This window comes from Emys orbicularis, chromosome 25, assembly GCF_028017835.1.
Source record: "Emys orbicularis isolate rEmyOrb1 chromosome 25, rEmyOrb1.hap1, whole genome shotgun sequence".
Taxonomy (NCBI): domain Eukaryota; kingdom Metazoa; phylum Chordata; order Testudines; family Emydidae; genus Emys; species Emys orbicularis.
The window spans coordinates 8,169,162-8,193,011 of NC_088707.1; the positions used below are offsets into that span (position 1 = coordinate 8,169,162).

At 44.3% G+C, this 23,850-nt stretch overlaps 2 protein-coding genes across 11 annotated transcripts in view; both read left to right on the forward strand.

Annotated features, from left to right (window-relative positions):
- Nucleotides 1-23,850, forward strand: part of LOC135894441 (microtubule-associated protein tau-like) — an 85,308-nt gene that overhangs the window by 39,263 nt on the left and 22,195 nt on the right. For 8 of the 10 annotated variants that reach the window (XM_065422527.1, XM_065422531.1, XM_065422526.1 and 5 more), the window contains exons 2-6: nt 3,081-3,170; nt 7,089-7,175; nt 11,323-11,409; nt 15,045-15,110; nt 22,479-22,534. In XM_065422527.1, the coding sequence (XP_065278599.1) occupies nt 3,098-3,170; nt 7,089-7,175; nt 11,323-11,409; nt 15,045-15,110; nt 22,479-22,534 (369 nt within the window). In that variant the 5' untranslated portion in view covers nt 3,081-3,097. Of the gene's footprint in view, nt 1-1,970; nt 2,092-3,080; nt 3,171-7,088; nt 7,176-11,322; nt 11,410-15,044; nt 15,111-22,478; nt 22,535-23,850 lie in introns of those variants that run through there. The other 2 variants (XM_065422530.1, XM_065422532.1) reach the window with 2 other exon arrangements.
- Nucleotides 18,840-20,126, forward strand: LOC135894443 (microtubule-associated protein tau-like). Its single transcript, XM_065422535.1, has one exon. It carries the CDS (start codon nt 18,959-18,961, stop codon nt 19,934-19,936), a length of 978 nt encoding a protein of 325 aa, XP_065278607.1. The 5' UTR covers nt 18,840-18,958; the 3' UTR covers nt 19,937-20,126.

A 23,850-nucleotide genomic window follows, 5' to 3' on the forward strand; every position in this document is an offset into this window, starting at 1 on the left:
GTATGGCTGCTTAGTAGTTGTATTTTATCGCTTACATGCTTGCCAGTCCTAAAAAAGCACCAAAATGCAGCCCACCATGGGCAGGATATAATCAATATGATTCCCGGAGCTCCAAAAGGAGATTGGCCATATGGCCAGATAATTAGAACTGTTTTGTTTGTTTTAGGTGGGCAAAACTCCATTAATGCTTTTTTAATCAAGTGCAGTGAGCGGATTCTGACTTTTCTGTCCTCTTCAAATACCAATTCTTGTGGCTTATCACTTGGTGAGTTTTTGCAGGGCAAGCTCTTGAAGGTTTTCCGTGCAATTCAATCAGATGATTTTGTAGTTGTTTAAAGCAGAAATTAAATTGCATAGACATCTTCCTAGTGGAAAAAAATGTTGGAGAGTTGAAATCCCTCACTCCATTCTAAAGATCCAGTTAATTTATTGCCAGCCAACAAAACCATGTAAGCTCACTTCCTTACTGTGGGTAACCTGAGCAGCATTGCTGGTTTCAGCTCCCTCCCATCCAGTTGCGGTAAACCTGGGATTAGGTTATTAATCACTATCTTTGGCTGTAATTAGAGCAGCTATCATGAAATCAACATCACTTTTAGTGGAGAGTTGTTAGCAGAATCATGGTCTCCGCTTTGCAGAACTGGATAATTTTGTCGGCACCCATATACCATAAATTAAACGGGATACTTGTTTTCCTTTGCACCTTATTCTTGGCTGTAGTCTCTCTCAGACTGCTTCTTGAGGACGTACACTTAGTTTCCCTCCTGCTTCCTTACGCCTAAATACTTTGGAGAGGGAGCTTTCTGGGACTATAAGGAATCTGTGAACTTTTCTTGAGAAGAAAAAGATGATTTTACTTTGACTTACCTGAACATTTCCCTTCTTCTTGCAGGAAGGCCCACAACAAATACTTGGGAATTCCTGCTTCCCAATCCTATGCATAGACCACTAGACCATTCCTAGTTGTAAAACAGCTACACAACTAGGAATGTTTGTTATTAATATTTATTTGTATTGTGGGAGCATTTAGGAGCCATAGACTGGGGCTTCATGGCACTTAGGTGCTCTGCAAATAGAGAGCAGAAAGATTCCAGTCTAAGTAAATCTCCTACATTCATTCATACAAGAGCTTTGTATGAATCTTTTTATTTATTTATTTATTTTTAAATCACTTGTACATTGTTCCAGCTGATTACTCACAGAATGGCAGGCCATTTATCCTGTGCAGCACACATTCATGAAGACAGTGGTCCTTGCAACAGTGTTGTGTCTGGGTGGAAAATGCTTTTCTGCTCTCTCGTGTGTTAAAATCGTTTTAATTCTTTCACACCTGGATTTGCTCTACTGAGTCTGCCCTTTTCTGGGTCATTTAGGGACACAAATTAGCTTAATTGGCAAATGCACTGTTCAGATCACCGGGGCAGAAATAACTTGGTAGTAAGCCAGGTAAAGCACCCCCTTCCCTTTGTTGTTGGCAGACACTTCAGCACCAATTCAGGTCATCCAGCTCTGAGAAACGTTCAGGACTTGTAGGGGGATTATTTTATTTTTTAATTTTTGCCATAGGACAGAATTCTTCAAATTTCGTCAAACAACAAAAATATAGGCGGGTCGAGGAAGCTTTTTATTAACTATGCAACATGTCTGAAAATCAAATGAAAAAAAACAACTCTGGTTTCTATAATGCTCTGGATCTAAGGATCTCAGTGTGCTTTGCAAGCATTTATGAAATGAGTCTCCCAACTGTCTGCAAAGGTCACTGTTTCCTCAGTTACACATAGTAGAATTTGTTTTCCTTTCTTTAAAAACCAAAACCTAGGAAATAACATTAAGGTTGCAAATTCAAGCAGTCAAAAGTTAGGAAATGCCAGAATCAAGCGTGCCTGTAAAACTTTGACATGGCCCTCTTCTGTGTATGCTTTATGATAATCTTTAATTTATATATATACACATGCATACTGTTTTTTCCACAGAATCCCTGCCTCCTTCAGCATACAGGATGAACTGTGCTCAGTGAATGAATCCGGGTTGTGTATTGAATGAGGCTATGGTCTGTAGTCCTCTTGTCTCATTCACTGTAGAAATTAGAAGGTGTGTAACGTCAGAGGCAGGAGACTGTAAGAAGAGCCAGAATGATCTTGTGGTTAAGTCATTTGAGCTCAGTTCTGCCACTGGCTCTGCCACAGACTTGCAATCTATCAAGCAGTTTGCTGCGGAATTAGTCTGTATTACGCCACAGAGTCCCAGACATAGACTTGTGAAAATTGATAGACCAGACAATGAGCCATGATGGGTCCTTTCCCTTGGAAGTTATTCAATTGCTTGTGTAACTTCAGTGGTGCATTGGATATGAAGTTGCCTGTGTCCTCAGTCTGCTGCAGGAAATTGGTGACACAGCCTTGGTATTTTGTCTCCTCCGACCTGTGCAAGAATGATTAGCTCTTCACATTGGTCACAAAAATCCGCTTCTTTTCACAAATGCAGTTATTGCTCTCTATTGGGATTGCAATTGCTTTGATCTCTATGCCTATAACTTGATACAACTGTGGGTTTTTTTAAAAAGAGCATTCCCCAGTTGATGTCGGCCATTTCAGAATCCTAGACACCATCTTAATGCATTTTGCTTTTTTTCTTGCTCTTCTGGTAAATTTAAAGGCTGTGGACAAAAATTTGCTTCTGATAGTAGGTTTAGAGGAGCTTGATAGGGAATCATTCTTCATTGGAAGGAGAGTCTAGTAGTCAAACCTTTATCCAGCCGTAACTTATATCAGTCAGTCAGGGGGACCACTTTCTTCAGCACATACCTTGAGCTGTAACCTGTCTATGATCATGATAGTGAGCTTTTTCAAGTCTCCCTTGAAAAAGTGAATGAGTTAAATAGCTTGTTGCAGTAGCTTAAAAGGCAGCTAGTTATTAATGGCCATCTGATTTCCTCCCCTCCTCCCCCCCAAAAAGAAAAGATTGTGTTCCTTGAATTAAACTGATGAGCTGAAAATGCACCACAGAGCAATAATTTGAGTGCAGGGGAAGGTGCATTGCATGAGGTTTTGTGTAATAGTGTTAAATTTTTTCCCCTTTAGATAACTTTTGCAACAGGATGGCTGAGCAACGTCAGGATTTCAATATGATGGAAGACCATTCGATGAGCCAAGCTAAGCAGATCCCATCAGGTGAGCCTTACCAGATGGGGGTAGTCATGGGAGAAGGGGAGGACCTTTCCCCACAGGCAGGTTATTTTCTCTCCAGGAGAAAGGATGACACAGCTGGGAGATCTCCGTACAAGGAGACTGGGGTGAGGTTGCCCATAGAGTTGACGCCTGGGAATGTATGTGGTTCAATGAAAGGTTAGTCCAAAGTCTAGGAAAAGGGGAACTTTTTGTGAATTACTTGGGTGCCGAGACATCATCATGCAGTAAATGAGCTTCTGGGAGATAAACATAAGATACATTCAGATACTTTATAGCTCAAACCGAAGTTTGGGGTTTGGGCTTGGTGAGGGAATCACTGGGTGAGAGCCTATCCCCTGTTATGCTGGAGGCCAGACTTGATGATCGTAATCATCCCCATCTGCCTTGTGCTCGCTTTCCCATTCAGAGGTAAGTTTCAATAGAAGAAAAAACACTTGAGTCCATAGAGCCTGTGAAATCTGTAAAAGGCTGTAGAATCTTGCTGCTCATAGAAAAACGGTAAAGGCTGCTTGGGAATTAAAAGGAGGTGAAACAGTCTTTTCCCAAGTCCGGTATAGAAGGGACCGGGGTGATTGATTTTGTTTTTTAAATGTAGATTAATGGCTTCTTAGACTGAGGCCCAGGACTGAGATTTTCCATCCCTTCATGTAGCAGCTCAGATCCTCCTTCGTGTACTAGTTCTCTTTGTTCATACTTAAAAGACTCATGTCCATGGATGTGTAGATGAGCTACCTCCTGTTGTGACACTGGCTTCCTTTTACCCCCTCTAAACATGGTTATAAACCCTTTCCCCCTTTACAGGATTCAGAAAATTAAAAAGTCGCTAGGGCAAATCTCTCAAACTTGTATCTACCCCAGTTTATGCATTATGCAGCCATCTTTTCATCCATTGGTTGCTGGAAAGGTTCAGGAATCTCTGGATAATAACTTAGATATTGGGACAGAGGCATTTGGGATGGTGGGGGAGAATGAGGAATGGAGCGTTGATCATTCTAAGTGAGCTGGTAGGAATGCCGAGGGCGCACTCTGACCGTTTAGGTGGGTCTGTTGCAGACAGAGGTGGACGAGCTGGTTTAAGTTAAAACAAGAATCTCCTTGCCCCTGAAAGTGAACTCTGACCCATTCTGCAGGTGTGAAATGACTTCACCAGCTTTTCTTCCTAGATGATGTCCTCAACCCGTGGCCTATCAAGTGGGCCCCGCCTTTACCTTCAAGAGATCCCACACCCAACCGCAGCTTGGTGGTGATAGTTGTCCTTATAATTGAATGGTCAGTGGGGCCTAGTAAAGAGGGTGCCTGAGATGCCGGGGTCCCACTTTTGCCCATACAGAAGGGGAGGAAGGTTTTAGGCTTGTTCTGTTTCTGCCTCTATTCCCTCCACTCTCCAAAGAAACTACTCTGCTTACCCGAGGGGATGAGGGAGGGGGCTTCTGCTTGCATGTAAACATGTGAGGAGGTGGAGGTTAGGATGGGAAGGGAAGGCCTGGTCACACCGAGTGAGTGTGTGTGTGTGTGCGCATGTGTGTGTGTGTGCGCGCGCGCGCCTGGGGTCCCCTTTCCAGGGACCTGGTAGACGTTTTGGATATTTTAATGCATCTCATTGACAAAACTGCACCCACCTACTCACCTGCCCCTCCAGTCTCTAGCCTGAAGCTGGCACCTCATTTAGAGAGTGGAACTTACGTCTTTCTGTCCTTTTGATTTGGCGAGAGAACCCTTTTACAATGGCTTTCAGTGGGCTAAAGGGTATAAGCCCCCTGTGTGTGCAAAGGATCAGATAGTGCTTTTATCAGAGCCGTTTAAACTAGTAACTCTTGCTGTTGTCTTGTGAAGACTGGAAGAGCAATTTCCCCATTGCGTAGTGGGTGGTGTTTCCCTGAATGCTCTGCTTCATCTCTCTGGGGAGGTGATGCTAAGAGAAAAACATTGCAAAGCTGAGAGACGTATTTTACAAATAGACCACTTGGCTTGCGTTGGGGTCCAGGGCTCTGGGACGTCACCTAAGCAAGTGCTAATGGCAGGTCTGGATGTTGTAGGGTGCTGTTCCCAGGGGCCTCTGTTCATGTGTTGGAAATGGGCACACATTTCTGATGTTAGTAGCATGCACGTGAATGGCGTCATTTATCAGTGTATCTCGGAGGGCTTTACAGACATGAGGTGATGAATCCTCACCCCCTACTGTGAAATGAGTATTATCTCTCATATGTGGGGAGACTGAGGTACAGGGAGGATAAATGCAGGCACAGACCTCGGAGGTCACACGGTGAGTCATGGCAGGAGGAGAATCATCAATCATGAATGCCAGCCCCCCTGCTCTAACCACTAATCCCTACTCTCCCATCTCAACCTGGGAACAGCCCTCGACCGCCAGGCTTCCGCCACTCTGCTCTAGCCACTTGTGCCTCCCCGTGTCTTTTTATGAACATTCACCGAGGGAAGGATGGACTACAGTACGTGTCAGATACAGGGGATGTCTGACTCACCAAAAATCAGATCCAGACGGGATTTCCCCTGCCCTCTAGGCAAACCCAATAACAGGCCAATGGGTTTTTCTTCTTTTGTCACAGCCTAATTTGCTGTCTCCGTTCCTTCGCTTTGACCACCCCGACCCTCCTGCTTCTCCCCTACTGCCTGGGCTCATCTCTTTCCCTCCCCCCCCCCCCCCCAACCTCCTGCATACTGCCTGGCCTGTGTCGCCTTCTCCCTGCCCCCTGTCGTCCCACTAATACACAGATTCTTCGTATTTCCCCTGGAATCATTGGTCGCTTTCCTAGTGACTGCGGTTGTAATAATGCAGTAGCATTCGTGTGCATTCTGTATTCACGAGTCAGCTCAATTGATGATAAAAACAATGCTCTCCAAAGGTGCTGCCAGCAGACAGCTTCCTTCTCTTGGGTAGCGAGCCAGGACAACTGAGGGAAAAGCCGGGAATGTGGAGAAGTGGGGAAGTTTTCTCCAAAAGAGCTCCTCTCACCCCGTATTTTAGGCCTAAATTTTCACGAAGTCTTTCCCCACGTATTTAGCGATCCAGCTCACAAACCTGTGCAGTCATGGGGACTGATAGTACTCAATACTCCATTAATGTGGAGCAACATAGTTCTGTCTTGTATCTGCCTCAGGTACAGTTTGCATCAGGCAAATGGGGTCCCTATGTTATGGACAGAGCCTGTGGCATATTCCAAGGACTGTTCTCCCTTCCAGGCCCCTCAAGGTTGGCCCCCTTATCCAGTCAAATCAGCAACCTTCTGTCAATGCCATAGTTTCAATTCTCATGCACCAGAGTCCAAGAGACTTTGCTTGTGTTAGCTTGAATCATTCTTCGTAAATCAATTTCTCCAGTTCTCGTTATTTTATTTGCTGGAACTCCTTGCAAAGAGTGTCCCTGTCCCCTTTTTGCTTGTAACCCAGGCCCAACATCATAATCCATATGGAGCACTGAAGAATTCCTTGTAAGTGCTTTCCCTCTTTGCATTGATTTAAAAACATGAATAACAGAAGAAAATAAGCTATCAATTCAGCAATCTGCTCTGAGAGAGCGCCTATGGTGCACTAGAAACATCAATGTGAACTACAGTGACTCGCTCAGATTGATGTCATCCGACATCTGTGGTCTCCAAGGAAAGGTTTTATTGATTGATTGATTGATTGATTGTGCTTTGCTGTTTCTAGATGTGCTCTGCATTGGATTGGTTGCTCAGCAGGTTTTGCTTTTGGCTTTTTTTTCAGTGCTCTCACTGAATCTCTAACTGTTACTTGAACACTTTGTGAACATCTTACTGTAATTGCCAGCTACAGCCATCCAGCTTTTCAGATAAGGAAATGGGGATGGGCGAGGTTAATGGAACAGCCCGCTAGACGTAGCCAAGGACCTGTTCTGAGTGCTCAATGTATGTTTTCCAGGCTATCCCCTGCAGATACCAGTTGACGATGGATCAGATGAGCCCACTTCCGAGACCTCTGATGCTAAGAGCACCCCGACTATGGAAGGTGGGAGCTCTTTGTCGTACTGCTTTTAAACCATAATGGCTGGTGCTGTTTCTAAGCATTGTTTGGAGATGCGCCAGACCATTTTCTGAAGGGGGTTCCTGAAGAGGCATGGCTGTCTTGTGTCTCTGTGCTGCCAGATAAATGCTCTTTGTTAGTTTGATAATCACGAAGGAGAATTGCGCACACAGACACCCCTGGAGGATCAATTCCATTTCCATTTCCTCCTTCAAGGATTGCACTCCCAAACCAGCGTGCCTATTGATGACTGCTGAGTGTAGCCCATCCTGAGAGGGTAATTTACTGAACCGACTCGTGTCTGTAACTCCCCATTAATGTTAATGGGCACTAGCCAGCCTTCAGAAGCCATTATTAAACCGCTCACAAGGCAACAGAGATTCTAACGTAGACACGCAGACTCCAAAAAAATCATTAGGAAAAATGTCTGAGCGTCCTAGTTGCCTTTCCCTGGTAAACGACCCTGTAGCCTGCCAGGAAGAGTTAGATTTACATCAAGCCAATGAATGTTCTCCGTTTCCAATAGATATTTACACAGAAATGTCAAGAATCGGACAAGAAACCAAGCGGTGTTCCAAGCTGTCACACATCAGCTGGGTGTCTAGGCATTCGGTCCAAATCACCTCTCAGGCTAACAAAACCTGGGTTATTTCGGGAGTGTTCATATTAGAACTTTTGGTTGCAAGATGTGTCTCCGCTACTCCCAATGGGAGTTTGGTGCCAAAAGACCTTTAAAAATCTGGCCCACAGTCTTTAATATCCTACAGACAATTAAAGATTGCAGCATCAGTGGTGGTGGGGAAGCCTGCAGAGATCTTTCAACTTGAAATTCTATTTATGGGAGGCTGCTTGGTCGAGTTACTAGAGCATGGGACTGACCCATGAGACCTGGCTTTTAATCCTGACTCTGCCAGTGACTTTAGCAAATCACTTAGTTTCCTATCTGTAAAATGGGATAATATACTTTAAAAGGTGGGCATAGATCTTTGAGGTCTTTGGATGGGAGGTGCTGTGCAAAGGATTATTTGTTACATAAGTTCCCTGCAGTTTATAGAGATGATTATTATTTATTTTTTTTACTAGACCTTGACTGCAGAAGGCTGCTTGTTCAGCAGGGGCGCCATTTCAGAATTTGGGGGGGGGGGGGAAGCAACTTTAACCGTGATTTCTGGGGCTACGTAGGCACTTGAAAACTCTAGTATTTGGCAGATAACTTAGCAATTAGCTGACAGGAGCCCTGTACCTAATTCCTTTATAAAAGAGAGAAAATTAAATAAATATTAGGCCCACTCAGCTCTAATAACAACACGTTCTGACATCTTGTGGCAAGTCACGTAAGGGACACTGGTTAGGTTTAAAATTTTCATGTATATTCTTACTTTATTACTAGTTTTGTGGAGAGAGAGACCCCGTCAGGACTCCTGGGTTCTATCCCAGCTCTGGGAGGAGAGCAGGGTCTAGTGGGTTACAGCAGGGAGCAGATACACCTGGGTTCTATATAAGAACATCAGAATGGCCATACTGGGTTCAGACCAAAGGTCCATCTAGCCCAGTATCCTGTCTTCCAACAGTGGCCAATGCCAGGTGCTTCAGAGGGAATGAACAGAACAGGCAATCATCAAGTTGCCCTGTTGCCCACTCCCAGCTTCATGCAGAACATGGTGTTGGATCCCTGCCCACCCTGGCTAATAGCCATTGCTGGACCTATCCTCCATGAACGTACCTAGTATAGTTATGGCCTTCACAACATTCCCTGGCAAAGAGTTCCACAGGTTGACACTGAATAAATACTTCTTTTTGTTTTAAATCTGCTGTCTATTAATTTCATTTGGTGACCTCGAGTTCTTGTGTTATATGAAGGAATAAATAACATTTCCGTGTTCAATTTTTCCACACCATCCCCCCTGAGTCATCTCTTTTCCAGGCTGAAAAGTCCCAGTCTTTTTAATCTCTCCTTATACAGAGGGTGTTCTATACCCCTAATCATTTCGGTTGCCCTTCTTTGTATCTTTTCCAAATCCAATATATCTTTTTTGAGATGGGGTGACCACATCTGCACAAACTATTCAATATGTTGGCATACCTTGGATTTATATAGAGGCAATAGATATTTTTCTCTTCTTTTCAATCCCTTTCCTAATGATTCCCAATACTCTGTTAGCTTTTCTAATTGCCACTGCACATTGAGCAGATGTCTTCAGAGAACTCTCCACAATGACTCCAAGATCTCTTTATTGACAGGTCCAGCTAATTTAGACCCCATCATTTTGTATGTATAGTTGGGATTCTATTTTGCCAAATGTATTACTTTGCATTTATCAACATTGAATTTCTTCTGCCATTTTGTTGCCCAGTCACCCAGTTTTGTGAGGTCCCTTTGTAGCTCTTAGCAGTCTGCTTGGGACGTAACTATCTTGAGTAATTTTGTATCATCTGTAAATTTTACCACCTCACTGTGTATCCCTTTTTCCAGATCATTTCTGAATATGTTGACCAGCACTGGTCGCAGTACAGACCCTTGAGGACACCACTATTTACCTCTCACCTTTTATTCCTACCCTTTGTTTCCTATCTTTTAACTGAAGTGCGGGGCAGTACTTTCAGGATCATCTAACAATCCTTAATTTACTTTAATGACAAGCCTTTTGTTATCTTAATCACCCTGCCTCTGTTTATAAACAAACACCCTGCCCCAAAGGCTGTGCTGCTCCCAGCTTCCGAACTCATCACATATCACACTCAAGCTGTTGCAGTTAAGAGCTCTGTCTGGGGCTAGGGTGAGTAGACCTCCCCTACGAAACTTGGGGCGGGGGCTGGAGCCCTCCCCTGCCCCCCTAAATGGTGCCCCTGTTGTTCAGCCTGAACATTAGCAATCCCATAGTGCATGTTCCTGAAGGTCAAGGGTTTGCACCAAAGTACTTGGCCAAAATATTCCCCTTATCCTCCTAGGTGGTGCCCTCCATCCCAGAAGTAGCTGCAATTCATTGGTGTGTTTGCTCCTTTGTACGCATACCTGGCAATACAATTTGGTATCTGTCAGAATGACAGCACATGGTTATATGTAAAATAAAATAAATACATGTGAAATAAAGCCTAATATGCTGATGTGGCGTAGTGCACGGGTCGGGTGGATGGTGTGACTCCTGAGTGTATTATGTTGCCACATTTTTTACAGAGAACCTAATCTAGAGACATACTAATATTTGTAATTGGTGGCATTTTTATTCTTCTGCTTGTAATGCCTGGCTACCATGCATTGGCTATCACAAGCCTTGGAAGGAGTGGAAAATACTAATTTTCTTAGTTTCTAAGCTTTATCTAACAGACGCTTTATTCTGACCTGGGCTGTTGTACTTTTCAATGCTGATGTCTAGTGACCTGCCAGAGCTGTACTCCATTGGAAATGAGAACTGCCAGCAGTCCATTGTGATAAAACTCTCATTCCCAGCCTGCGTATTTCAAGAGACTGGCCCGTAAAATTCTAGCTGGTCCGGGACTGGATGTTGCTATCCTGTGCATCAGGACAGTGTTGTCATAAGGAGGAAAACCTCATTTGGTGGGGGGGAAAGAGACGCCAGAGGTTTGCCGTGTGTGGAATGTCCCAGCAGGGATGAATTAGTGGACACAGTCCAGCTGAGGGGGTTAATGAAAGATGCATGTATGTTATAATAAAACGTCCTGACTGTGGGCTGTTGTCACCAGCTGAGCTCTGAGCATCACCCCTGTGCGGGCAGCATTGCTGAATGTGCAAACCAGGCATTCTCCGCCCTCCTGCTCTGGGCATATTTTAAAAAGACCGTGCTGGTAGCCAAACTATTTTATTTTTTGGATGGGTAAGTAATACATGCAGGCATACAGCTTGTGTGACAAAGGAGGTGATGGATGTACAGCGTGCCTAACAGATGGGCTCTCTGTGTGTGCATGCGCCGTGCTTGTGCTTTTGTTTCCCATGACAAGTATCAACTTTCATCCTGCTCAGCCGATAGGAAGGAAACCTGGTGAGCATTGAGGATGGTTTCCCTTCTGTGATGCATCCTTCAGTGCTATTATTATTATTATTATTTTTTAAAGCACTGACCTCCGAAGGGGTTTTGTTTCAGTCAGGCTGTGTGAAAGCTGCTTTGTTTTTCAGATGCCACAGCGCCCTTAGTGGAGGAGAGAGCACATGAGGATCGGATTGCAGCTCGGCAGCATGTGAAGATACCCGAAGGAACCACAGGTGAGGCCTCTGCACGCCTTCTGGTGAACGAGGAAGGAGTTTCGAAGTGTGGCTGGCAGGGTTGGCAGTTTCCCGGGAAAAACCAGTTTAGCGCAGGGTGCTGGTAAATACTGGTTTAAACCAGTAAATTGGGGAAACAATTGCATCGGTGTCCAGCAAGTTCAGCAAGCGTAGAACGAATCTTTTCAAACTTTGGATACAGCCGTTCCAAACTGAATAATCTATCCACTGTTTCAAAGTTGCTCTTCTGCTACAGAATGCTGCCTGGTCAAATGGACCTGGACTGGTAGGTGGCAACTGCATGTTTCTGATTGCTTAATGCTTCAAGCCTACAACTCTGCATGATTGTCACTCGCATATAATCAAATGATTTTGACTTTTGTTTATGCAATATTGATAAACCGAAATAAGTCGTAACGTGTATAACTCCATTGAGAAAATAACCAACCAAAATGTATAGACAGTCTGATGCTCAGTATTATAATGACATATATTGATATTACGACCAGTGCAGTTTTGCTTTTTATTTGTACAGCCCTAAATTCATCTCAAATCTACTACCTTGTGATCACAATTTGAATATGTAACTAAAACTCAGCGTAATGTGGTGTGCATTGACAAAAGAGTTTTTAAACTAGAAAATACTTTAAACTGAGACCAAGTAGTATTTCCCAGGGCACTAAAAACCATGATTTTACCTGGTTAAAAAACACCTCTGTTAAATACCATGCCATCCCTGGTGGCTGGACAGTCTTTCTGGATGCTTATAGAGCAGGAATGGGCACTGGAGTTGCAGCTTAGTAGTAAAACTACAAACATCTCATAGGCTTGGGTAGGTTCCAATAAGCACACACAGGTTTGCTGCTTTACCTTCTTCTACTTGAAAATCTGAACTGGTCAGGTCTGTCTCTTGTTCCCATCCTGGAGAGCAGCAGGATCTTTGGGGAAGACGTTGCAACCTTTTCTCCTCTCCTGGCTCAACAGCATCCTCCTCCTTTGTGTGGCACACCCATGAGTTCTGAAGGAACTCGTGGCTGAGCTGGTAACAAAAGGATGCAGTCTCTCATTTAATTGGTGACTATACCTGAGAATTGGTGGGGAGCCCCTGAAGGCACTAGGTTTGATCCTTGGAATTGCAGACTAGTGAGCTTTACTTTGGTACCAGGTAAACTGGTTGAAAGGTGATTAAAAATAGAATTGATAAAAAACATAGAGAAACACAGGAGAGAAGCAACCCAGCATGGCTGCTGTAGTAGAAAAGCATGCCTCTCTAGTCTACTAGAATTCTCTGAATGTCAGCAAAATAGCAGATGGACATTACTTGAACTGTCGAAATGCCTTTGTCAAAGGTCCTGTCTGCAGGCTTGACATGGGATGAGAGGTTAAAGTACTGTCATGGGTCCGAAATTAGTGACCCACTTCCCCCCCCCCCCCCCCCCCAAAAAAAAAAGGTAGCAATAAATGGTTGGTTTTCAACATTGTAGAAGCTTAATGGGGGGTGCCCCTAGGTTGTGTGTTAGGATTGATGTGTAATATATAAACCATCGGGGAAAGGGGGGTAAGTAGTGAGCGGGCAACCTTTTAAAAGGGTCAAAATTAAGTAGGTTAGTCAATGAAAGAAGACTGAGCTAATCAAGTTAAGTGAATGGGCATCATGGAATGGCAAATGGAATTCAGCGTTGATAAATGCGAGGCAGTGCACCTCTGAAAATATAGGTCGAACTGTCCCTTGATGTTACTGGGTTCTAAGCTAACTGTAGCTCTTCAGGAAACAGACCTAGGCGTCATTTTGGACAGCATACACCTCTGTGTAGCGTGCAGCAGCAGGGCAAAAAGTAAACAAGCTGTTATTTTTTGAGGATTTGTCCACATGGATCCCACTCTAGGTGCTCATACACCCCATGAATGAGAGATTGGATTATTTTGGTCAGTAGTGTCCTTTGGGGCCACGTATGTGCCCTGCATGATAGAATCATAGGACTAGAAGGGATCTTGAGAGGTCATCTTGTCCAGTCCCCTGCACTCATGGCAGGACTAAGTATTATCTAGACCATCCCTGACAGGTGTTTGTCCAACCTGCTCTTAAAAATCTCCGATGATGGAGATTCTGCAACCTCCCTAGGGAATTTATTCCAGTGCTTAACCACCCTGACAGGAAGTTTTTCCTAATGTCCAACCTAAACCTCCCTTGCTACAGTTTAAGCCCATTGCTTCTTGTCCCATCCTCAGAGGTTAAGGAGAACCCTCCTCCTTGTAACAACCTTTTATGTACTTGAAAACGGTTACCATGTCTCCTCTGTCTTCTTCTCCAGGCTAAACAGGCCTAATTTTTTCAATCTTCCCTCATAGGTCATTTTTCTAGAACTTTAATCATTTTTGTTGCTCTTCTCTGGACTTTCTCCAGTTTGTCCACATCTTTCCTGAAATGTGGGGCCCAGAACTGGACGCAATACTCCAGCTGAGGCCTAATCAGTGCAGAGTAGAGCAGAAAAATTACTTCTCCTGTCTTGCTTACAACATTCTTCCTAATACATCCCAGAATGATGTTTGCGGTTTTTTTGCAAGTGTTACACTGTTGACTCATACTTAGCTTGTGATCTACTGTGACTCCCAGATCCCTTTCTGCAGTACTCCTTCCTAGGCAGTCATTTCCCATTTTGTGTATGTGCATCTGATTGTTCCTTCCTAAGTGGAGTACTTTGCATTTATACTTATTGAATTTCATCCTGTTTACCTCAGAGGATTTCTGATGCTGTACCCTGCCTCCCCCAAGGGCCCCAAACCACCTCTCAATTCCTTTCTATTGCCTGGGGTAGTGAGACGACACTTAGCAGTGTTTGCCCACTACCCCATAGCTCTCAGCTTTTAGCATCGGGTTAGTGTTAGAATTAGTCTGAGCTTCATTATAGTTAGCCTATGGGCAATAATAAAGAATTAGATATTTTTGTGGCTGATAACATCCACCCTTGGGACTGAAAAAGGATATACATTCTCATGGTAACCTTGGCAAGGCTACTACTTAATTGCCCACAAGAGTTTCCTGCACTTGTCTCTGAAGTATCTGGTACTGGTCTCTGTCATCCAAGATACTGGCTTAGATGAAGCAGTGCTCTGATGTAGTAAGGCAGTCCCTCAACTGCAGTTAAAAGGTAACTGCCATCAGGTACATTATAGTACTGTTTATAATGCATTCAGGCTGCAGGGCCACCCGGGGGAGGGGGAGGGGGCAAGTGGGGCAATTTGCCCCAGGCCCCACAGGGGCCCCCACGAGAATTTTCAGGGGCCCCCACGAGGGTTTTCGGCGAGTCTTCGGTGGCAGGTCCTTCAGTGCCGCCGAACACACCCGGAGCGAGTGAAGGACCCGCTGCCGAAGACCCGGAGCTTCTTCCGCTCCGGGTCTTCGGCAGCAATTCGGTGGCGGGTCCTTCACTGGCTCCGGGACCCGCCGCTGAAGTGCCCCGAAGACCCGGAGCAGAAGGACCCCCCGCTGCGGAAGACCCCAGGCCCCGTGAATCCTCTGGGCGGCCCTGTCAGGCTGATGGACAGGATCAGTAAGGAAGCAAATTTATTTTTCGTGGCAGCCATTTCAATTTAACTTTTGTAATTTTCCCCCCCTTTATTTAATTGTGAATCAGCTGAGGAAGCAGGTGTGGGAGCTACTCCTAACCTTGAGGATCAAGCTGCAGGAGATGGTGCTCAAGGTCAGTGGAATATTTGCTGCTGGGAAATAGTAAAATCCAATTGGGACCCAAAACAGAGATAGGAGTTGCCAGTGTTTTGGGATTTTTCTTCTTCAATGCTTCCCTTCTTTGCTAGACACCCAACTATCCAGTTCTCCCTGCCGCTGCCAGTCTCTAGCCAGGTATGGTCAAGATGCTTGAAGTATCCCCCCCACTTTTTCATTTTAGGGGGACACCACAACCTTTCATCCATTGCCCTTCTTCTCTGGATGGTCACAGCCTGAGTCCTTGTCCTCTGTCTGGAATAGCGGACGGTTGAGTATCCTCCAAGCTATGGAAGGAGGAATCACCTTGCAAAATACACACAGAGAGGACAATATGGGTCAGCCAACGGGAGATGCTCATACTTGAATACGGACTCCTTCATCCCCAGTCACCTTTTGCAATATACCTCAATGTCACTCTCCTGTGGAACGAGAGGCGTGGGTTGATTTTGAACCCTGCAGTGCTGACCCCGAGGCAGTGGGTTATCTAACTTTATAATCACCAAATCCAATTTTTTTACTTGAATTGTGACAAAAATAATGCCCACTAAGAGTCTGGTTTGCACATTATCCTCAAACCAGTCTCATTATGTACTTGGACGTATTGAGAGTAGTCTCTTCTGGCCTCTGTTACACTGAACATAACAAAGCTTGCCGCTGTGCAGTGTGTGGACGTACAGCATAACTGGGCATCTGCTTAACCGAGCTAAAAAATTATCCCTTTAATAGGAGGCGCTACTAGCTCACAGGAGTCAGGCTGAAAAGGGTGATTTTGACTATGCTGACTTCGGACATAACTGAAAACTTCAGGGTGGGATTTTCAAAAGCGTCCAGTGGGAGCAGAGGGAGGCTAATGCTCGGAATGTTTTTGAAAATTCCACCCCAGTCTAATGAAACAGCAAGTGCAGAAAGCTGAATGTGCTGTAGATGGTTTTCATGCTCACGCTCTCCATCTTGTGCCATTTACATGATGCTTGGTTTTTCAAGCTGAGTAAATCCCATTTTGCAAGATCTTTTTCTTGGTGGCATATACATGACATGAATTTCTTCATCTGTTTGGTGTATATCCTTCCTGCTCCATGCCTGCTGCTACTCTCAAAATTGCACACAACTTGCCTGGCTGAGAGAGGTACTTTCAAACTTAGTGATGTTTAAAAAGTAAATATTTTTTCCTGTATCTTTTTCAACTCAGGACAGAGTTCGCATCTTCAGCTTCCATGTAAATGAGAGTTTGGTTATTCTTATCCTACTCCCTAGCAGAAGTTTGCCCATAACTGTATCACAGGATCATCTTGCAAGTCTTTGTGAGTGGCAATTCTTGTGTGCAAATGGACAAGGCTTAGAATAGCAGAGGGTTCTGTAGGTATCGCTTGAGGTCATTAGCAGAAATGTGATGGAAGCGTTGCATGATATCTGCCCAGCTCTGGCCACTTCTCTGTTCTCACCAGATGTTTAAATGTTTTCCTCCCCTTGTACTGAGTACCAGGTTTCTGTGCAGTAAATTGTTACTTCTCTGAACGTGGGGAATGATGCTTTAAAAGGGGCACTTCCATTTTATGATACATTTTCCTCTGGGTCAGATATAATTGTGATGAGTGCTGCACGCCTGTGGCCAGGTATAAATCATAATTGGTGACCTTGGTTTGGTTTTGCTGCGGACTTTGAAAAATGGCTCTTCAGCATGAAGAGGGAAGAGTAGTGAAGTGAGTCTCAAGTTTCTGTGGGAGGGGCAGACTTTTAAATCTTCAGATTTTTAACCGTATCATTTGAAATGTTACAGACACCTTTGATCACGTGTTGCAATCTGTATTTAGAACAACAAGTGCATTTTGGAAATGTCGCTAACGAATGTAGTGGGCACGTCTCTACTTTTGTTGTCCTTACGGTATGTTCTGCTCACCTGCAGCACGACTCTGAGGGCTGGTCTACACTGGGGGGGGGGAGTCGATGTAAGATATGCAACTTCAGCTACGGGAATAGCGGAGCTGAAGTCGACGTATCTTAGATCGACTTACATTGACTTACTTCACGTCCTCACGGCGCGGGATCGATGGCCGCCGCTCCCCTGTCAACTCTGCTTCCACCTCTCGCAGTGGTGGAGTTCCGGAGTCGACGGGGAGCGGGTTCGGGGATCGATTTATCGCCGATCCGGTGGGTAGTGTAGACATACCCCAAGAGGCGGTAGAAGTTCTCCCATCGACCGAGCGCTGTCTACCTGAGGAGTTAGGTAAATATAACTACGTCACTCAGTGATGTGAATTTTTCACACCCCTGGGCAACATCGTTGTAGGTCTGTAGTGTAGGCCTGAGCTGGATGATCATAAATGTTCCCTTCTGGCCTTAAAAGCTTTGCATCTATGACTGTAAGCTCTGTTTTTTAAAGATTACACTGTCAGCTGCTCCAGAACGGGTGTGCAATGTTATGGTACTAATTACTCGCAGAGTGGGCGGAACATACAAAATCAGAGTTTGTTTGCAGTCGCAGCCAGGTGTTTCTGTTGTGTGATCCATCCTCTCCACCTACACCCTGTGCTTTGATGGCGTAGACAGGCTACTGAAATAAAAAAGAATTAGAATACTTGTACTGCTCTGTCTAGTTTTTGGTAAAGATGTAGCAGAAGAAGAAATGGTCTAGAGAAGTGAAGATGGTTAGAATTCCGGATGGCTGAGATGTGTCAGCTATAACTAGTCTTATTTAGTTTGGAGAGAAGAAGAGCTGGAGGGGATTTAAGTTTTGTATGTAACCTGAGGGCTTGTCTACACTGGCATTTTACAGCGCTGCAACTTTCTTGCTCAGGGGTGTGAAAAAACACCCCTGAGCGCAGCAAGTTTCAGCGCTGTAAAGCGCCAGTGTAGACAGTGCACCAGCGCTGGTAGCTACGCCCCCTGCTGCGACTACACAAGCCACGTTAAAGCGCTGCCGCGGTAGCGCTTTAACGTTGCCAGTGTAGGCTAGCCCTTAGAGTGGGGAGATTATCCATTTTCATTCTGGCCCGCACTGTGTTGTGGTTACACAACACAATTATTGGCAGATTTATTTAGAACAAATGAAAGCGACACTTCATTTGACACGTGGTCAACCTGTGGCATTCACTGCCACAAGAGCTAATTAATTGTCCAGTGCTGTAACTAGATAGAGGCTGGATAGTTTTGTGGCCTATAAAATTGAATGATGATCAAATGTTAGCCTTCATGGCATACTTTGGACCACCTCTGCGGACAGAGGCTGGGATAGAATCCATCCACCATGGTCACAGAGCATAGTTGATCACACACCGGCATATTACTGGGGGCGGAGGGACGCTCCTTCCTCTGAGACTTTCAGTATGGGAGACAGGATAACTGGATAGATCTGGTATGGCAAATCCTGTGTTTGTTTTGGTACTCTACCGCTTCCCAGCAATGGAGCAGGTAAGCAGAGATGATGGATGATTCAATGTGTATCATCAAAGCAAAGTGGAGTAGCTCTGATTTTAAGCCTATCTACAGGGACAAGATTCCTTTAAAACAAAGAGAACTGCAGAATTGAATTTTCCACCGCAAGTGGCAGTGTAGGACTTGCTTGCTTTTATCCGTGTAGAATGGTTATAAAAAGTCTTAAGTCTCTCTTTTGTGTTGCAAGAATGACTTCCCATTGAAATACCTGTGCTAATTCTTTGCCACGCTTGACATCCTACCCTCCTCCTTCGCCCCCCAGAAGAGCTGAGCTCCCCAAGGCTATGGGAGAGTGTGGAACCTGGAATTCAGGAGCACGTGGCAAGTGAGAGTCAGCCAGAAAAACAAGCAGGTGAGGTTCTTCCAGCGACTGTCCTCCCTTTACGTGAAATGCAGACTGGAGAACAGGCAGCAGCAGTTCCTGCCAGAGCTGAGGCCACCATACCAGTCCCCCCAGGCACATATGAAGACTTCAGAGCCTTTGAAGAAAGCCAGGAGGCTGTCTCCAGAACTGAGCTCTGGGACCGTGGTGGAAAAGAGGACGTTGGAGTGGGTAAAGCGTTGGCAGATGAAGCAGGTCATGATGTGTGCACGGAAGAATTTGCCACATCAGCAGTTTCCGAATTCTCTCAGGGTGCTCCAAGTGCTGGAATGTTCTATCATGAGAAACTGGCTGCTCCGTTTGAAAAGTGGCACCCGGGTATTGATGATGTGGGGTATGAGCCAGTTGACAACTCCCATATTCAAGACAGGCCGTATCCTTTATACAGCAGAGGTAAATTGAAAGAAGAGGCCGCTGGGCATGAAAAAGATGAAGACCGTGACATTGATGAAACTATTCCACAGGATTCACCTTCCTCATTAGGACCACAAGACTCTCCACTGCTTGAAGCAGCCGAGGAAGCTGTGGAGGTGCATGGCTTTCCAGCAGAAGGCCGACCCAAAGATAATCTGGCAGAAATATCTAGAGAGACTCCTGTTACTGAAAGGGAAGCTCATAAAGCAGGACAGATCCTAGATGAGAGACGGCAGTGGTTGTCAGGGAAAGGATATGATGATGTTACCAAGATGGAACCCTCTGAAAGTATGTACCAAGTGGAAGTTGAAGCTAATGTAATTAGGGAGGGAGAAATCTCAGGTTCTCCACTAGATGCAACCAAGTTTCCTGATAGGTTAAATAAGGACGTGGCAGATAGAAGTGTTTCCTTGCAACAGGAGATGGGGGGAATGGTGCAGGCCATGGAAAAAGAAGAGGCACCCAAAAAGAAACCTGCAACTCGCATATCGGAGAAACAAGTCAGTCGGGTTCCTCATTTAAAAGGTGTGTGTGTGTCTCATTTTCCTGCCCCACGCTTCTATCTCCAATGACTTGCTCAGGTCAAGGCTGCTAAAACCAGTACTGGCACCCCTTGAATCCTGCTGCCTGACAGTTGTCCACAGATGTTCGCTCTGAACAAATCCAGCGTGCTGCTGCTTTTCACCCTTCGTTTACTCCTGGCCTTTGATGCATTCGCATCACACTCACGCTTTGGTTGCATGTTCTCTTGCATGGGCGATGACACGCTGCCATGTGCTTTTCTCCCTTTTCATTTCAGTGTCCTTGGATTTATCAAAGCTGCTAGGTAGACGCTTGGATTTCATCCATCACTCTAAATATTTATAAAAGAGAAGAGGCGTTTGATCGATTGAAACTTTTTCTGGGCATTTCTGACGTAGCGTTCCCACAGAGCAGGCTATAGTTTCGTAGCTGTTGTTAATAAACCACGCAGGGTCTCCCACTCGTATTGCTCTAAAGGTGAGGGAGGAGGAGTACCGCGGGCGAGAATTTGTCCTCAGTTTCCAAGCCCAGTACTATGTGCGCCCCTGACAGTTCCAAAGAGATGGCTGAATCTTTGGTGTATTATAAGAGAGATCTATGTGAGGGGAAGCCTGTTAGATACCTAAGTATGTCGGCTGAGAAACCTTGAGCCATTTAACTGCTTATCTGATAGCACTGCGGTCAGGTAGCTTTAACTTTAGATGTTCAAGTTCATGCAACAGTGTTAGCTTAACTGGCTTGAGTAGGTGGCTAAATTCAGCCTGTTCGGGCACAAATGCCTTTGCTAGTATGCCAGGCACATTTTCTCTATATTCAAGAACTATTTCTCCTCTCACCGAGACCCGCAGTCCTAAGAAAACCTTGGGAGGTTGCCTGTCCAATGGTGAAATGCAGGTTTTTCACTGAATTGTTTTAATAAGCAATCAAAATGGGATCTGTAAGAAAATCTGTTCACTAATTAACAAGCCTCCTTAGCGTCCATGTTTTAGTGCCCAGGTGTTAAAAACACAACGTGAGTTCTTTGGGGCCACGCCAGCCGTAGACATCCATAGAGTTCCGACACTTTTCCGCAGGAATCGTTTGCCGTTGACACACAGGTTTGCATGTCTGTACGGGTTCCGCACCACGTTTGATGCCTACACACTGTCTTGGCACAGCTAGCCCAGTCAGCCTGAACATTCAGCCCATAGACTCTCTCTCATGTGAGGCAGGAAATGGAGGATGGAGGCTCCCGCCATACAGACTGTACTGTGGGGATCAGCAGCTGCTGTTAATCCTGTTAAACTTAATATGCAATCAGAAATCATTCACACCTCATGACATTAGCAGAGGTTGCCATCACTAATGCCAGTAGTTAATGGGTGGAAGCGCACAGCCTTCTTCTCTTTGAAATGAAGTTGACTGTGGTTTCAGACAGTTCGGGTTACAATATGCTTAAAGTCACCGGCTTCTGATTGAGTAGCGGGAACAGAAAAGGGGCTGGGTATTTCCCTTTTCAGCCAGAAATACCTGGAGGTCTTATCTCTAAGGTACAGCACAACCTTCATTGCACAAGGCACCTTTGCTGTTTTAGGAAAGGGAAGGGCGTGAGGCAAGTTATGCAAGTGGATAGTGGGGGAGGTTCAAGGTGACTGCTAGAGCTATGTTTTATAAATGACCGTGTACATTTCGTTATCAGCCAGAATAAATTCCCAAAGTTTAGAGAAGATACAAGAGCTGTTTTTCCTTTCAAATTAAGAAGGAATTTAGCTGCTGATGGGGAAAAAAGTGGATTTAGTAGTTAGCACCCTAGAGTGTAGTACACATTTTACTCTTTCTATACTTCTGATCTCTTTATTTGCAATACTGCAGTGTCTGTTGTAGTTCGTAGGTTGATGGGGCTAAATAATAGTGTAATGGCCCAAGAAACCCTGTGTGTTCATTATGAATCTCATTTAAGTGGCTTTCATTTGGCTGATAAAGCCTCAAGGGATATTACAGGTTCTGAAACGGAATCCTAAGGAGTAATATCTGCCAGTCAGACAGAAAATAGTAGATTGGGAGAGATGAAGATTACAAACGGATTTGAATAAAATTGCTTTTTGAAGTAATACATTGAAAAGTGATTTTGGAAACACAAGAAGAAGCAGTTCTGTTACTTAAGGTCTTCAACACCTACCCTCGTAGGTTTGAGGCATTCGTGAGTTTTAGTCTTCAGATGTGATGCGTAAACCTTATCTGCATTTGTTTTGAAGAGCAAAGGGACAGACTTAGGCCTGAGAATGGAGCTGTTCAGAAAGACACCATTAGAACAGTATGTCAATCTTCTTGTCAAGGATGGTCTGGGATAAAACTTGCCGCACGTTTTTGATGCTCCTAACAGTTACTCTAACGCATCATCGCCTATATTAAGGCTAATCTGTAACACAGCAAGAACACACTTAAAAAGAGGAAGTAATTTGATAAGGACTGTTTTTTAATAGTTTTAACTGAAATGAGAAGAAAAGAGAACATTAATGCATGTTACGATAATGCAGGCATTATAAGCTATTTGGTATTTATTTAGCATCCCCAAGAAGAGGAACATAACTGTCTTTATTTACATTTCATCAGCTCGTATTGACAGTAAAGACAAAGATGGAACTGATACTGAAGAGAAAAAGCCTAAGGTAAGATGACAGATACGAGATATGATGTAAGCCTTCTGTGTGTGTTCTTGACTCCATCTACACCCAGCTGCTTTTGACCTAAGTCATATATTTGTTAGGAAACCTTGCCATTAATTTCCAGTTTTCTTTTCTTTTAGTGTGTGTTTGTGTTTTTCCCTCCTGCCTTTGGAAGGTGCAGCCATTTTAAATCATGAACCTTGGAAGAATCAACTCATAACAAAATTGTGACTTTTAAAATTAAACTGCTGAGTTTTTTACTAATTCAAAGAAAACCCCATGGTACATGGCAGGAGTCCAAAGTGTTTAACTTTCCAAAAACTATTACTCTAAATAATTGGGTCCCAGTCCTGGAATCAGATCCATGCAGCTGCGAGGGTAAGCCTTTGTGAAATAACAGTTGCAGATTTGGGGCTTTGGTTGGCGAGCCAGCAGTTCTGAACTTACATAACTGCCCATTTGGGGAACAAAGAAAGAGCAAGGCTGGGAATTTGTTCTTAGCAACAGTTAAAAAAAAATGTCCATACCCAACAGAGTGTTGTATTCTGAATTATACACACAATTTAATACTGGGAAATTCCATAAGACTGGAAGAGTGCTAATGTTATGCCAGTATTCAGAAAGTGCAAAATAGATGACATGGGTGTAGGAGGTCAGTTTGCCTGACACCAGTCCCAGACAAAATAATGGAGAAGCTGATCCAGGATTAAATTAATTAAGAATTAAAGGATAGGAATATAGCTAATGCCATTCCATGTGGTTTTATGGAAAATAGGTCTTGTCAAACAAACCTGATTTCATTCTTCGAGGAGATAACAAATTTGGCTGATAAAGGTAATTGCATAGATGTAATATACTTAGACATTTGTAAGGCATTTGACTTAATACCAAATGACATTCTGATTAAAAAATTAGCACTATAGAATATCAATAAAGCACAGATAAATGGATTACTGGCTAACTGGCAGATCTCAAAAAGTAGTTGTCAGTGGGGAATCGTCCTCGAATGGGGTTGTTCTTTCCCCAGGGATTGGTAGTAGGCCTAATGCTATACAGCATGTTCATCTAATGATCTGGAAGTAAATATAACATGGCTGCTGAAGGAAATTGGTAGGTGAGAGGTTGGCGGAATGGTAAATCATGATGACAGGGCAGTCAGACAGGGTGATCTGATAGCTTGGGAAGCTGGGGCTATTTAAACAAAAAGTGTTTTAATAGAGCTAAGTACAAAGTTATACATCTAGGAGCAAGGAATGCAGACCATGTCTACAAAATTGAGGACTGTATCCTGGAAACCATGACTTAGGGCTTGTCTACAC